This window comes from Engystomops pustulosus, chromosome 1, assembly GCF_040894005.1.
Source record: "Engystomops pustulosus chromosome 1, aEngPut4.maternal, whole genome shotgun sequence".
NCBI lineage: Eukaryota > Metazoa > Chordata > Amphibia > Anura > Leptodactylidae > Engystomops > Engystomops pustulosus.
Genome location: NC_092411.1, coordinates 249,721,134 through 249,738,117, shown reverse-complemented (window position 1 = coordinate 249,738,117; position 16,984 = coordinate 249,721,134). Strand labels below are relative to the sequence as shown.

The 16,984-nt window shown below is 39.6% G+C and overlaps 1 protein-coding gene across 2 annotated transcripts in view; it reads left to right on the top strand.

The window, feature by feature from the left end:
• CRACD (capping protein inhibiting regulator of actin dynamics) overlaps nucleotides 1–16,984 on the top strand; it is a 110,482-nt gene that overhangs the window by 41,013 nt on the left and 52,485 nt on the right. The window contains exon 3 of one of the 2 annotated variants that reach the window (XM_072124037.1): nucleotides 724–804. The exons of the other annotated variant lie outside the window; for it this stretch is intronic. Within the exon in view, the coding sequence (XP_071980138.1) occupies nucleotides 741–804 (64 nt within the window). The 5' untranslated portion in view covers nucleotides 724–740. The remainder of the gene's footprint in view (nucleotides 1–723; nucleotides 805–16,984) is intronic. 2 annotated transcript variants of the gene reach the window in all.

Genomic DNA, 16,984 nt, shown 5'->3' with positions numbered 1-16,984 from the left:
ACTAGGACGTCATCAGCGGCAACATTTTTTGTGCTGAAAAGCTTGGCTTATACAAGAGTATATATGGTAAGTTATTTTTTATTTCAATAACTCTTTATATTGTGTTTTACACCAATATTATCCAATGTTTTATGTTACAGTTTCTTAGAAGGCAGGAAGGAAAATACTAAATTAAAAAAAACTTGGTTGAATTTACGTAGATCTGTTTTACATAGATAACACCTAATGCTGCATTCTGCAGTTTCTATGGGGAACAGAAGGTTAGACCTTCCGTTCACCTTCCGTTTTTTAAATTTCCGTTACGATCTTCTACAGCAGAGAGTGTAAGGAAGACCCCGGATACAGGTGTGAATAGGGCCTAGTCTTGACTTAGATTTTGACACAATTTTGGCATTAGCACATCTTACGATGTGATGTGATACAACAAAGATGCATGTACCTTTTGCTTTTCCCTCCAAATTCAATAGTTTGAAAGGGATACCAGAGATACATTATATTTTATACATGAAAAGAAGACAAACATAGGAAAGTTAGAACTGGAGATGACGGGTTCTCTTAGGCCCCTGCATCAAAAGGGTCACAGCGATGGTGTCTCAATGTGACCATCTATATTGCCTCTGGAGCTAAGGGAAATTATATTAAACTGTGTATATATTCTTAGTTTTCATTCATTCTTGCATTTTACTTAATATATGCATGTGCAATTTTACATTTTTATTTCAGTAATCCATAGGAAAAATATGGCAGACGAAAGAGAAGCGATACAAGATATTCAGGAGGAATTGCTGAGTGCTAAGGTTTCAGGTAAAAGCTCCCAAGGCCTTTGGATTGCAAATTAGAGACAGAATCCATATTAACTAGCCCACATATAGATGCTTTATAGCGTGACCCATTTGTACCTGGTGAAGGTCAGGCTTTCTTCATACAAAGACTGAAATGTATTGATCTGAAAAAGCACTGGAAAATGGAAAATGTCCACTTGTGTCAAACCTGTAGAATAAAATAAAACTTGCTTAATAGAGTATATTTTAGATCTGCCCACTTCTGCTGTTGTGTATACCAGGGGTTTGCCAGCTGCTGTGACTGTCTATTGAGAGTTATTGTTGGATTATAATGTGGGCAGTTTGGGCAGTGGCTATGGGCCCAAGAGTTCTAGGGGGATCATGGCCACCCAAACCATCCAATAGGTTTGATACAGCCCTTTAGATATAACAAAGAGAGGGAGCCCTTAGATGGGATGTCTGGAGGTCGAAAAAACATGGCCGCTATCTTTGAAAAACATTGCCACATTTCACCATGGCTTGTATGCCGGTAAAGCAGCCAGGTACTCCAGACAACCCCTTTAACTTATCATACATGTGTGCCAATTCTCAACACATTTACAAGAGCCCTGGCAGGACCTCGGTAGCTTGGTTCTTCTTTTACTGTATATGGCCAAACCCTTCAAACCCTTCAAAATAATTGGCTTGTTGGGGACAATTTCGATACCGCCCAGGGCCCATGGAAATCTTAATATGTTTCTGTTTACAGTGTTAATAGTCGTATATGAGTAGAAAATGTGTAGAACAATGTATACAAGGCATAAATAGCAGGTCTCATCTATATTTTACCGTGTATCTATATATACATTGGCGCTTACTATCCTAAAAGTCTAGTCCTAGCTATTAGCGTCCTGCAACATTTATAATGTTTATGGATTATTAATTATAGTAAGTACAGACAAAGCAGGAGTTGCTATAGATTTTATACTAGATGAATGTATGCATTATATATCATATACAGTACACATCCTCTATCTTGTCTTATTGGCACCAGTGATTTAGTTTATATACATAAAAAGCTCTTTCAAGGTTTGAGTCCAAATCTGACAGATACTTTACTAAAAAAAGAAAAAATAGAGATGGGGAAAAGAGGGGTGAATACCCACAATTCTAGATTAAATATAAGACCTATCAAAAGTTGACACACAATTCATATGGATAAAATTCGATAATTAGACAGAGGAGACAACAAACAGACAAAAACTCATTGCACATACCCGGGTGTAACCAGCATATTAATGTAAAGTAACCCCGATACAGCATAGGTATAAAGTGCTGTGAAACAGGAACTTATTCCCATATAATAATGTAAACACTAGTAGTCAAAATGCAAGAACATGGTACATAAGTAAAGCACATATAAGAGGGGGAACATAAGATACAATATTTTACCAGAAGAGAAAGAGACCAGACCCCAACATGTGTTTCGCCACTAAGAGTGGCTTCTTGTTCCCCCAGAAGTCTTATATAAGACAATAGATGGGTCTTCTCATATTCGTATTCCCTCTTCTAGATAATCTTAGGTAATCCATTTACTTTCCTTGCCTACATTTTCTTTCCAGGTAGATTTTCATACTGCTAATAGTTTTACTGATTAATTAGAAATCAGAATTTATTAAAACTTTTAAACTTTTGATCCTACCTCCCCATCATAACATTGTAGACATCACACTACAGCGTTCCAGAACACTAATGGACTTCACCTTATATTAGCTAATATTTTCCTTTTATATTATTATCTACTTAAAATGGATTCTGTCTCTGAAGCCTGAAATGTGTGTGCTGTGATTCATGCAGCAATGAACAGACATGAATTATTCAAATGAGCTGAATAATTTCATGGTAGTTTGAGGTGTGCTGTGACCTTATTCCTGCAGAGAGTGCTGCTACAATATTCTGAGCTTTCCTCCATTAATACTGAAAGCAGGGGGATGGGGGTATCCTGAAATTGTAATAGGTATTATACCATAGGTTAATGGAGCTATCTTTTCTGCATGCTGTGTTAAAGTGCTGCATAATGTGTGTGTGATACATCATTTTACTGGGTGGGAATTGGTATTTGCTTTGTACTGAATATAGAAACAATTGTTAACGCTTGAACTTAAGGAATGACAAACATGCAGCCACATGACTGACACCTGTCAATACTCTGTTTCCGCAGTTTGAGTGAGTGGACCTTTTTTTGGATTGATTTCTCATTTATGCTTTTCTGGGGAAGACCAGTTACTTTGAAAAGGGGCCCCACCATAGAAAAAGACAAGGGGTAGTAGCCACAGCAGCTGCTATGGGGCCCGCAGTGTCAGGGGGCCCCAGTATCCAACCTGATACACTAAAGAATGGAGATTGTCCACCTTTATATACATATTATGCTGCACATTTTACAGCATAATGGGGGGGGGTGTATTAACGCACTTGCACCACAATTCTGGTGCTTTTGCACCAAAAAACAGTGTGAAAAGCCTTACACCACAGTTATCAAGGCTTTTGAAACCTGTTTTTAGCCATTTTCCGACTTGTCCGACTGAGGGGGTGTGACATTCGGGAAATGGGCATGGCTTGGTCTAAAGGGGGCGTGCTCTATTTTAATGTTCTGTGCCCCAAAAGTTGTGTCGCAGAGTTTAGACCACTTTAAAGTAGGTCTAAACTGGAAACCGACTGTCTTATCCTGCAACAGATTCATTAACACAGTGATAAATCTGAAAAATGACTAGGGTTTTCCTCCACTAAATTGACGGAACTTGGGACACATTGATAAATCCCCCCCAATATGTATATAACAGACCATGTCTTCCACATTACACAGCAGCTGGGGGCTATATATAGGGCTATATCTAGTTATTGCTGTGCTGCTGTATCTCGTTATTGCTGGGGAGCTGTATCTATTTAATGCGGGAGCTCTGTATATAGTGATTACTGGGTGCTGTATAAAGTGAATACTGGAGGGGCTGTATATTGTAATTCCTGGGGCCTGTTTATAGTTATTGCTGGGGGCTGTATATAATGATTACTGGGGGCTGTATATAGTGATTACTTGGGGATTTTATAGTTATTGCTGGGGGCTGTAACTATTTAATGCTGGGGGCTGTATATAGTGCCTACTGGGGGCTGTATATAATGATTACTGGGGGGCTGTATATTGTGCTTGTAGGGGTCTGTATATAGTGATTACTGGGGGCTGTTTATAGTTATTGCTAGTAGGTTGTATATAGTTATTGCTGGGGGGCTGTATATAGTTATTGCTGGGGTCTGTATATTGTTATTACTGGGGGCTGTATATAGTGATTACTGGGGGCTGTATATAGGTATAGCTGAGGGCTGTATCTATTTAATACTGGTGGGTGGGGCTGTAAATAGTGATTGCAGAGGGGATGTATATAGTGATTGCCTGGGGGGCTGTATATAGTGATTGCTCGGGGAGCTGTATATAGTGATTGCTAGGGGAGCTGTATGTAGTGATTACTGGAAGCTGTATATAGTGATTGCTGGAGGAGCTGTATATAGTTATTACTGGGGGTTGTATATAGTAATTGCTGGGGGGCTGTGTATAGTGATTGCTGGGGGGCTGTATACAGTGATTTCTGGGGAGCTGTATATAGTGGTTGCTGAAGGGCTGTATATAGTGATTGCTGGGGGGGGGCTGTATATAGTTATTACGGGGAGTTGTATATAGTGATTTCTGGGGAGCTGTATATAGTGGTTGCTGAGGGGCTGTATATAGTGATTACTGGGGGGGTGTATTGTTGTTCTCTGTCTGGACTATATTCAATGGGGGCCCCCAAAAGATTCTGCGCCCAGGGGCCACAACCAATATTAATCTGGCCCTGAGTCCATATATTAAATTATTAGAAGTGACTACACAAGAGTTATGCTAGTTTTTTAAGTTAATTGAGCTCAAAAGGTTGGAGTAATATCATATGTGCCCAGGTGATCTGCAAAGTATTATCATGTGACAGACCGTACAAGACACTAGACTATGACATTGAGAGGGAGGACTTCTATATTGACAGGGGTGGCTCATCATCTTTTTCTTCTACATCCCACACCACCGTGACAACTTCTCTGATCCTTGATCTTATTGAGTTTTTCCCAATAATTTCGATGTCTCTCTTCTATTCTATTCCAGTAGAATAAAATGTTTATCTAAGTGAAAAATTATTACTTACCTCACTGAATTTTCACTTCCTTTGTCCAATTTGGCCCATAGCAAATGCCTGGAAATTGTCATTTTACAGAACACTATCCAAAGAAGTAACTTACCTCTGTGCGTGCATGGAGACAGGACTAGACAGTAAATAATAACAATAAGACCATTATGACGGTGGTGTGGATGTAATGTGGTGAGGTTATGGTGTACTGTATTTAGCTTCTTACCTGTCCCTGTTGTAAGATTATCATTTTTCAATTTCGATTTTGTTGCTCTGTAATGGGACATCATTGTCCCAAATATAATATGTTATTGCTGTGGCTGTCTCTCTTATGGAGATATTCTGCTTCTTTCAAATTGATGTATTTGTATTGTTTTGTATATTTGTGTTATCTGTGACACAAATATATTTATTGAGTGAAAATGAGGATATGTTTTGTTGTTTGGAAAATAATTTTTTGACACATTCGTGAAATGCAACTTTGTAAAATGTGACTAAATCTCACTCCAGATGGAAGATGGCATTCAATGTGCAGAAACACCTTCAGACATACTTACAGTTGTGATTTTATATCATTTAGTAAAATTACCTTCAGCAAAAATAATACAAATACTGCAGATCATAATTTCCCAGATATATTTTTGTTAATCTTATGGTTCTTGAGTTTCCATAGACTTCCATGAATAAAGAAAATATAACCTGAGATTTATATTCACTAAAAGTGGTGTGACGTTTCAGACCCCTGGAGGGTACTCAAGACCAAATCATTATTGTTTCTGTAGACACCTGGGTTCCGGGAAGTGTAGGAAGTGAGCTACAGTTGTCCACACAACCTCCGGTATGGTACACTTGCCCACAACCCTGGACAGCTGAAAACCCCCTTTCACTAGACTCAGCAAAACAGAGACTTATCAGTACAGTAGGTTGCCATCAACTTCTTCTTTGTTTTAGGTCCTCCTTAGGTGGCTCTAGAGAACATCCCGGGATCAGATTCAGGACCTTGGATGAGTTCTATCTTTTCAATGGGAAGTCATAGGATCAGGGTTCTGGTCTCATCAGATCCTTCTGAATTCCTGGATTCTGTTGAGACAAGACTCAACCCACTTCCTATGTTCCCACTGACAGTTCTGTATATCTCAGTTTCCAAAGCTGCAAGAGCAAGCTGAGACCCAGGTATGTGTTTGCCTCGCTGCCCTGATCCCAGATATGTATTTGGCCTTGGGCTGGGATGGACCATAACTGGCACATGAGTTCTTGTATTTATGATTCTTTGTGAGTATTGTATACTGGCGCTGTTGGATATAATACCCCCTCCCCTTGGCTGTATGGTCTATAAGCAGTGTAGTACATAGTATTGGTTGATTGGGGTCCCATTTTGAGAACATTATCTCTTAGAATCCATCCATAGAATTCTCCAACCTTTTATAATAGATTTCATAAATGCTTCCATTATCCTCTGGAATATAATGTTATCAGGCGTAAAATGTACACACCTCTTCTCTCCCACCCCAAATCTTTGTTTACAATGCTGGACTGTCACCCATCATCCACAGTTTGCAAGATAGATCCAGATACCACCTATAAAACAGCATTCTGTAACCCATTCTAAGAACAGTGTGCTCTCCTGCGATATAACACTTAACTAGGACATGATAACCACCTGATGGAGAAGCTTTACTGTAATTGAAATTCATCTGTAGTGTCAAATCTTGGCACAGAGTACTTACAGCTTGGATTATTCTAATAAAACTGTTAGATCTATTCATTGCTCTTAGTAAAAATATATGCTGCTGAACGGATCCGCATGAACAATTACTTAATCGATTTATGTATCAGGTGATTTTGTGTGAGCCTCTGCGATACATTATTTAGCCACAGCTGAAACAAAACCTAGGACTACGTTCAGTCTTTGCGTTACGTGCATCAGCGTTTTTTATTTGTTAGATCCAATATCATAGAATTTATTTCAGTATACAGTACCAGTCAAAGGTTTGGACATACCTTTTCATAGCTCTTTTCTTCTATCTGGTAAATTCACAATACAGACATAAAAATGGAAGTGTAAATAAAAAATGTAAAGCAAACCATAATGGGGCACATTTAGTAAGAACTGTGCAGTCTGAACTAAATGCGGGGTAGTGTGTAGGGGGCGCCGGATTCAGGATTTATGGTGCACGTTCTTCATGAATTTGACGCCCCCACACAATTCTGGCAGACTTTACATAATAAATCTGGCGCACCCTAGGTTGTGCCACAAAAGGATCACGTGTGACACAAATGCGACATTATATGATAATTATATAACCGGGTCACAGGCGACAGTCCCATTAAACACAGACCCAATCGTATGTCATTTTGCTGCAGAATAATGTGGTATCTGACCAAAAGTGACCAGTAAGACAACCCTCACATATTTCACACCTGCATGTTTTGGGATGGGCACCACAAATGTAAATGTATCCATTCCCCTTTAATGTGTCTGACAAACACATGATAGTTGAAAACAAAAATGTAAAATGTTGATTCACCAGACCAAAGAATAGATTTTTTTCACTCCTTATGTTTCTTTGTTTCTTCTTGTTTGTCAGTAGGAGCTTCTTTGCAGTAATTTGAGCACTAATCTGGGGAGCTTTCTGAAGCTAGAAACTATGATAAACTACCATTGCACTTCTTTTCCTAGGGAGGTCTACATGAAATTTAGTATCATTATAGTGTATGATGGTTCCCATGACTGCACATGAGGATACCTAAGGATTCACAGGTTACATGCCTTAAAGTAATGATGGATAGACATTACTCTTAAAGGAAACCTACAACGAGGAATATACCATCAGAAGTATATCTGATGATAGATTCCTCCTGCCTGCCTCTGCCCGAAAATAAACCTGGCACATAACTTGTTAAAATCTTTATTTTAGTAATATATAAAGCAACTGCAGAGGCTACTGGGGCATGGAGTAGCCTTAGCCCCCAATGCCCGGCTAGGCTAGTACACGCCCCAGTAGCCTCTGCAGGTAATTTACATATTACTAAAATAACGTTTTTAACAAGTTAGGTTATGTTCCAGGTTTATAAAATTACAGATAAGAGCAGAGGCAGGAGGAATCTACCATCAGATCTACTTCTAATAAAAGATTCCTCATGCTAGGTTTTGTTTAATTTAGCGATTCATATTCATACAGTGAAGGGAATAATTATTTGATAACTTGCAGATTTTTTAAGTTTGGCCTCTGAAAAAGTCATGCTTGACAGTGGCCCACATTTACTAAGGGCCATGCACCAGTTTTTTGTCAGACTTTGCCTGTTCTTTTCAGTGCAAACTGCTTGTGCAGGTATTTAAGAAGTGTCTGTGCCACATTTCTACCGCACATGGCACTTTGTGGTGCACCCTTCATTAAACACAGGCAAACACACTTTTAGTGCAGTTTGCACTACTCTTAGTAAATGTGCCCCAGTGTTCTTTGGGTCATAGGCAGCATTTCTCTTCCTCCAAACATGGTGAGTTGAGTTAATGCCAAAGTGCTTAATTTTTGCCTCATCTGACCACAGCACCGGCTCCCAATAGCTCACAGACTCATCCAGGTGTTCATTGCCAAACTTCAAACTGCACATGTGCCTTCTAGAGCAGGGGGACCGACAGGGCGCTGCAGGGTTTTGGACCATTACGGCATAATTTATTACCAAAGGTTTTCTTGGTGACTGCGGTCCCAGCTGCCTTGCGATCATTAACAAGTTCCCTCTTGTAGTTTTAGGCTGATAAAGGATGAGGTGAGATCTTGCATGGTGTCCCAGGTCGATGTTGATTGACAGTCATTTTGTATTTCTTCCTTTTTCTTACTATTACACCAACAGTTGTCTCCTTAGCTAAAAGAGCTGTGGTTTTCCTTATCCCATCCTGCAAAACTTATTTGTATATTTTCCTAGAATCCGCGAGTGGACCGTCTATGGTGATAAGTCTCCACACGGCTACAAGGCGGTCTTAATTGGCAAAATCCTCATGAGGAGAACTTTTACTTCAAACCCAGCATCTTCCTTATTGTTTGGTAGCCCATTCCAGCCTTGTTCAGGTCTATCATTTTGTCCATGACATCCATAAAGATGTTTGGTCTTCCCCATGACAGGAGACTTTTATACAGGTTACTATATAAGACACTGGGACACATTTACTTACCTGTATTGATGCGATTCCCGAAAGTGCATTGTCCGACGATTCACCAAGATCGTGCGCCCAATATCCCCATATCTTCCCTGTGCATGTAAGTGCATTGTTTTGCGACACAATTCGAATCTTAAATCCTGCGCTCAATCCGAATCAGTCGGATCGTCCGACGACACGCCCCCCCACTTTGTGTTGCATGAAAACCAGGGCAGCTGTGTCACAATCCAATCACGTGTGACACAATCCCCAGTTAAATACCTGTCCCAGCGGCGCAAATCCCGAAAATGACAAAAAAACGTCCACAGAGCCTTAGTAAATAAGCCCCACTGTCTGTAATGCAGGTAACAAGTAGATTAGGAGGCATCTACTGGTCTGTAGGAGCCACTACTCCTATTGGTTAGAAGGAGATTAAATAATTATTTCTCTCAGCAAAATGCTAATAAATTTATATCATTTATACAATGTGATTTTCTGGATTTTTTTTATATTCTATCTCTCAATGTTAAAATTAACCTACCCTTAAATTTATAGACTGTTCATGTCAGTAGCAAACATACAAAAACAGCCAGGGATCAAATAATTATTTCCTTCACTGTAAATCAATGAATTACAGCTGCCTGGTTATTAGGAGCCTAGTCATTTAGGGGTTAAAATGAAATAGAGCGGACACTTTACATTGACTGTGCGACTGGTTAAACCCTGTGCTGTGCTTATCCCTTTGTTCTGTATGTAATCACCTCACAAGGTGGTAAAGGACATGTCCTTCATATATACAACACAGTATACATACTACCAAGGACACATTCCTGTGTTATCCTTATAATTAGAAGGATATATTACTGATACCACCCTATTCTCAGCCTATATATGTTATACTAGCATTTTACTTCTGGTTCACATCATAGCTGAAGCTATGACTCCAGAAGCATAGAAAGGGGAAAAAAACATATTTTGGTAATGCTGATGTCACCAGCCGTGTCCACCCACAGGGGCACATTGTTATACACAATAACACAAATAAATTGGGACATTTCTAATTCTCTGGTCAAAACCTTTGAGTTTGGCACAATAAGATGGTATATTCTCTGTTCCAGATAGGATTGTAAGATTGGTTTTATACTGATGTTATCATGGATGGCACTGCTATTTCATCAAAGGGATATTTCCACAAAGACAAAATTCTTAAAGGGATTATCCAGATGTTAAAAAATACTGAGGGCCGGGCTGGGGTGGGCTAGTTAAACATAATAAACATGTACTTACCTCGTCCGGCGCTGCTGATGTCCCGTGCCGCGGTCAGTCTCCTCTGTGCGCTGGTTTGTATACAGGGGCGCACAGGGAGCTTTTGGCCAGCCGGAAGCTCCCATCCGACATCATCTCCCAGCGCTTACAACGCTGAGATATAGGGACGGATGGGAGGAGCCGGCCACATCCCGGACCGGAAGTTCCCTGTGCGCGGCTTCTGTACCCCTGTAAACAAACAGGGGCACGGATCAGACGGACCGCGGCGCAGGACATCGGCGGCGCTGGAGGAGGTAAGTACATGTTTATTATGTTTAACTAGCCCACCCCAGCCCGGCCCTCAGTATTTTTTAACACCCGGATAACCCCTTTAAATGTACTCAGGATAAAACATTCAATAATTGTTATTTACAAAAATACAGCATTTGGCAGATATAATTCCGATCTATCTCTATCAGTCCTGGTGTATGCAATTTTTGTTGCCCCGGGATCTGACTGTAAATCTTCTATCTTCTATGGTCGGGCAGGGCAGATTCTTCTCATGAATTGCTTCCCTGTCTGCAGATTGCTGTGTAATCTCTGTCCTTCCCCAGACCAGACCTTCCCCAAGACCAGCTCAGAAAAAAGCACTTCCAGCAAGCAGCCTGCACAGTCTGTACTAAACTTTAGAAGCTACAGATAAGATAACATATGAGGTTTAACAGAGCTGACAGTGTGTGTTATAGCTGTGATATAGTAAAGCTGACAGTGTGTTTTAACCCCTAGGCGCACCAGGACGTTATAGTACGTCCCTGGGGCTAGATGCTTAGCGCACGGGGACGTTCTATAACGTCCTGCTTCTGGCACCGGCTCACGAACGGAGCCGGTACCAGAAGCAGCGGCTGTCAGCTGTCTAGTACAGCTGACAGCCTGCGCTAACACCCGCTATCGGAGCCGGCTCCGATCGCGAGGGTTAACCCCTTACACGCCGCGGTCAAACATGACCGCGGCGTGTAAGGGTGTTTGCGCTGTGGATCGGATCCCCCGTGCCGCTTACCGGGGGATCCGATCCACTTCTGGGCAGCTCCGAGGACTGGCATGTGCCCCGGAGCTGCCCGGTCTCCATGGCAGTCAGACCCCTTCCGGGTCTGACTGTAACTGTAAGCTTGCTCAGACAGTTTACACTTCTCTACAATAAAATAGTATTGTAGAGCAGTGTATTGAACTTAAACCAGTGATCAGAGCATCACTGGTTCAAGTTCAAGTATGTATAAGTAAAAATATGCAAAAACACTTAACACTACACATTATAATAAATAAAAAATAAATACATAAAAATATAAGCCCCTAAAATGTCACTTTCCCATAAAAACACTTAATAAAGTATAAAAAACACAAAAACACAAAAAACCCCGCATATTTGGTATTGCCGCGTCCGTAACAATCTGTATAATAAAACAGAATCATTACTGGACCCGCACGGTACACGCCGTAGAAAAAAAACGCAAAAACGTTCCGAAAAAAGATAATTTTTAATTAATACCCTATAAAAAAATGCTCTAAAAAGTAATTTAAAAAATGTTATGCACTCCAAAATAAGCCCACTAAAAAGAACAACTCTTCTCACAAAAAATAAGCCCCTAACTAGATTTGTCAGCCGAAAAATAAAAAAGTTATGCATATGAAAATATGATGATGCTAAAATGAACAAGATTTTCTCCAAATTGGTTTTTATTCAGTACAATTGAATAAAATACACAAAACCCCCACATATTTGGTATCCCTGCGTCCGTAACAATCTGCATAATAAAACAGAATCGTTATTAGATCCGCAAAGTTAACCCCGTAAAAAACAAAACAAAAAAAAGCTCCAGAAAAAAGATCATTTTCAATTAATACCCTATAAAAATGCTCTAAAAAGGGATTTAAAAAATGTTATGCACTCTAAAATAAGACCACTAAAAAGAACAATCCTTCTCGCAAAAAATAAGCCCTTAAACAGATTTGTGAGGCGAAAAATAAAAAAGTTATGCATATGAAAGACGGTGATGCTAAAAGTAACAACATTTTTGCCAAATTACTTTTTATGCACTAAAAATGGGAAAATAAAAAATCTATATAAATGAGGTCTTTTTGTAATCGTGGCGACCCATAGAATAAAAATAATATATTATTTTTATGGTATGGTAAACAGCCAAAAAAAACCCCATAAAAATCTTCCTGAAAAGTGATGATTTTCATTTCCTCCACCAACAAAGAGTTAATAAAATCTCACCAATTAGCCTATAGATTCCCCCAAATTACGTACCAGAAAAGTGCATCTCATGTGGCAAAAGAAATAAGCCCCTATAGGTCCACATTAAAAAAAGAAAAAAATTATAGCCTGTACAATGTGACATAGCAAATCTGATCTGGATGGCGCCTCCTTCCTTTCTATGCCCGGCCGTGCGCCCATACAGCAGGTTACCACCACATATAGGGTATCCGTGTACTCGGGAGAAATTGGGTAACAAACTTTGTGGAGCCTTTATTCATTTAATCCATTGTAAATGTTTAATTTTCCACCCAAAATGAGTGTATTGTGAAAAAATATTACAATTTGCAGACTGCACCTCCATTTTGTTTTAACCCCTATAAAACACGTAAAGCGTTAACAAACTTCTTAAAAGTGGTTTTTCATACGTTGAGGTGTGTAGTTTCCACAATGGGGTATTTTACGAGTCCCACTATTATTTAGGCCTCTCAGTGTCAATTAGAAGTTGAGCAGGTCCATCTAAATAGAGGTTTTGGTGATTTTACAAAAAATTTGAAAAATGATACCTAAATTCTGAGCCTCATAACATTCTAGTAAAATATGTGGAATCTTAAAAAACCATGCCAACATAAAGCAGACATTTGGGAAATGTAAGTTATGAATTTATTTGGGTGCTATGACTATCTGCATCAAAAGTAGAGAATTTAGAACGTTGAAAATAAAGAATTTTTCCAAATTTTTGCCAAATTTAGTTTTTTTTCATAACTAAACACAAAAGATATCATCCAAATTTTTAAACTAATTTGAAGTACAATGTGTCACGAGAAAACAATCTCAAAATCCCCTGGATATCTCATAGCGTTCCAAAACTATAACCACTTATAGTGACACAGGGCAGATTTGAAGAATGGGGCCGCGTCCTTAAGGCCAAAATAGGCTGTGTCCCCTAGGGGTTAAAGGTGAGTGTCATTATGTGTTATATCCATCTCATGGATCTTATCAACTCTCATGTCTAATCTGTCTCATCTCTCTTTTTTTCTGTGTCAGATGCTAGTACAATGTTCAGAAGCTAAATACAAATGTATATAACCCTGTACCCTGATAATCTAACCACATTGTCAGCTCACAGAACTAAAGGGATCATGAAGTGTCTGCTCAGAGAGTCCCCGCCCACACTCTGGAATCTTACACTGACCATCACTTAGTGATAGGAGCTAAAACAGCAATAGAACTGAGTAAAATTGTAAAGTAAAGGGGTTAAAAATTATCTTTATTCTGTAAACATCACTAGCGGGTTATAATTTGAGAACTTTCTAGAACTTTATAATCACAAGCTCAAGGCCGTAGGGACACAAGTAGAGCAGATAAAACTAGACTCCTTCTATACTAGAGATGCTTGCTGTGAGTAACTTGTGGGATGATGAGACGCCATAGGACGACATGAAGAGATTGAGATCTGAAACACACATTTCTGACTAAGGAATCAGCTTTGTACAATTAACTTAGTATGTGACTTGCTCCGTAATTACACATCAATAGGCCGTGTCATTCAAATGGACAAGTTTTCTAGAATTATGTTCCTGCTTTCTCCCTGTAATTATGTGAATGTGCTCAATAATTATTTCATCCTACTGTTTGCTTTTACATCGCAGATTAGCATTTTACAAAACAGATTAAACAAATATAATGGGGGATGTCAATCACTGATCTTTGCGCAGGAGACAAGCAGATTGCTGTGATCAGAACAATGTTTTTAGCCTTTTTGTCACTTTTTTGAGAAAGTTTCAAAACACAGTTATGTAGATTTATAACCATGAATTTTGAATGAGTTGGACTTTTGGAGACTATGATACTGATGACATATTCTTAGGATAGGTCCCACGAAGACAAGTTTAAAATACAAAGTTAAATATACTCAGGATAACAAAATAACAGCATTTCTCAGATATAAGTCCAACCTGTCTCTATCAGTCCTGGTGTATACAATTTCAGTTGCCCCTGGTTTCCGACCCTGGATCTTCTGACTTTAGGGTCGGCAGCCATCTTGCCTGATGCTGTGGAGATCTTCTCTGCTCTCTGCTCCCTGCAGTGGCCCTTCCCCCTGCATTCCAGAACAAGCTCACAATGATACACAGTGACTTTCTGCCGGCAAACAGCAGAGAGAAGAGAGCTATAAGCTACAGGCAGATAAGTTCTTTATCCAGGGAGGGTTAGGGAGGCATCTGATCTGACAGTGTGAGAGCAGAGATGTAGCAGAGCTGACTGTTTCATTGTGTGAAATATGCATCACATGGATCTCATCATCTCATCTCTGATCTGTCTCATTTCTCTTTGTATGTGTCAGATACTAGTGCAATGTTCAGAAGCAAATGAGAGTGTATATAAACCTTGTACCCTGATAATCTAACCACATTGTCAACACAGAGAACTAGATGGATAATGTGTCTGCTTAGAGAGTCTCCGCCCACACACTGAACCTTACACTGACCATCACTGAGTGATAGGAGCTAAAACAGCAATAAAACTGAGTAAAATTGTAAATTAAGAGGTTAAAAACGATCTTTATTGTGTAAACATCACTAGGGGATTGAAATTTTAGAATTTTCTTACATTGGCAAACCAAACCCCTTTAATATTAGATCTGTAGTGGTCTTAATGCTGGCATCCCTGTCAATATGTTATGAAGAAGGTACAAATTTCGGAGGGCTGCAACCAAACACAACACTTTACATTGTAAGGTTGCATGAAATAGTGACGAGATCTGAAGTTTCCCACACAGTGTTCACTACTAAATACATCATGGAGTGAGAGGGACAGCGTTTTGGTAAGGACAGGAAGTGGACAGGGAGAGGACTTCCAGTCTGCTTAGGCTGAGAACTGAAGAGACACAGAGCTGTCAATCAAAAGAGGGAGGCGGGTTCACTGGGAGCCTGAAGAAACCGTTACTCTTGTATACACAAATTGAGTCTTTGTTTACTCATTTGCATATCATAAAAAACAGCTGTTATTAATAGGGTATTCCAACGAAGACAAGTTTCTTATATGTACTCAGGATACGAAAATAAAACATTTTCCAATTCACTGTTATTAACAAAAATGCAGCATTTCACAGATAAGTCGAACCTGTCTCTATCAGTCATGCTGTACACAATTTCACTTGCCCCTAGACACGACCCTGTATCTTCTGACTTAGGGTCGGGTCTCCGCCTTCTTGGATGAGATCGTGCAGATGAGATTTCTGTCTCTCTCTGCTGTATGGCTGTAGCCACACCCCCTGCACAGAGCTCAGAGACACTCACTGGTTACTTCCTGTCAGCACATGGTGAGCAGATAGAGAGGCTGCAAGGAGATAAGTGATCCGGGGAAGGGGGAGGCAGGCTTTGAGATGTAGCAGAGCTCATAGTGTAACAGTGTAATGGTCTATCAGTCTCTGTGTAACCATCTCATGCATCTCTGATCTGTCTCATCTCTGTATGTGTCAGTGTATTAGTAAAATGTCAGAAGCCAGATGAAAGCTTATACACCTGTACCCTGATAATCTAACCAAATTGTCACCCCACATAACTAGATGGATCATAATGGGGGATATTTATCAGGACCTCTGCACCTCTGTGTCTGCTTAGAGAGGCCCCACGCACACCCTGGGATTTTACACTGAGCAGCCTAGGGAGTGATAGGAGCTAAAACAGCAAAAAAAAACCTGAATAACGTAAAGTAAAGGATTAAAATGATCTTTATTGTGTTAACATCACTAGGGGATAGAAATGTGAGAAATGTGAGGTTTTAGGTGCTAAAGGAAGGAATTTTATCCCTTTAGCAGCAGGAATTAGGGTATGAGGGTAAAATTCTGATGACAGGTCTTCTTTAATATTCACATTTCTGAAAACAGTTAAGCTAGGGAAGACAGAGATTTACAGAGAGTCCCTCAACCATCTGCCATAAACAAACTCATATATCCCCCAGACTTGAGGTTCTTTGAGGATAGATGCAATCATCTGTTAACCAGTTTCTGAAGGAATTAGAGGATTGCAGTTTTCCTAGCATATGTAAGACACTAAATGGAATGGAAATCAGTTTCCTTTCCCAATCAATAAACAGACTTTTTTGGAAGATGGTCCATTTGCTGCTTGATTCATTTACATGTGTTATGCTGTTATAATCTGTATTGTGTTCCATATAACAATGTAATAAAGCTTTAGCCATACAATTGTGGCGGTAACTGGATTGGGTTGATATTATGTAGATGTTTTATTGCTTTCTAGATTGTGTTAGATGTTGCATTATGTTCTCATATTATCTGCCCGTATGAAAGCAAACTAGGGATATATGTGTACAGTAAATACTGAGTAGTTGGGTGTCTGCCATTGGAAATAAAATAAGAGGG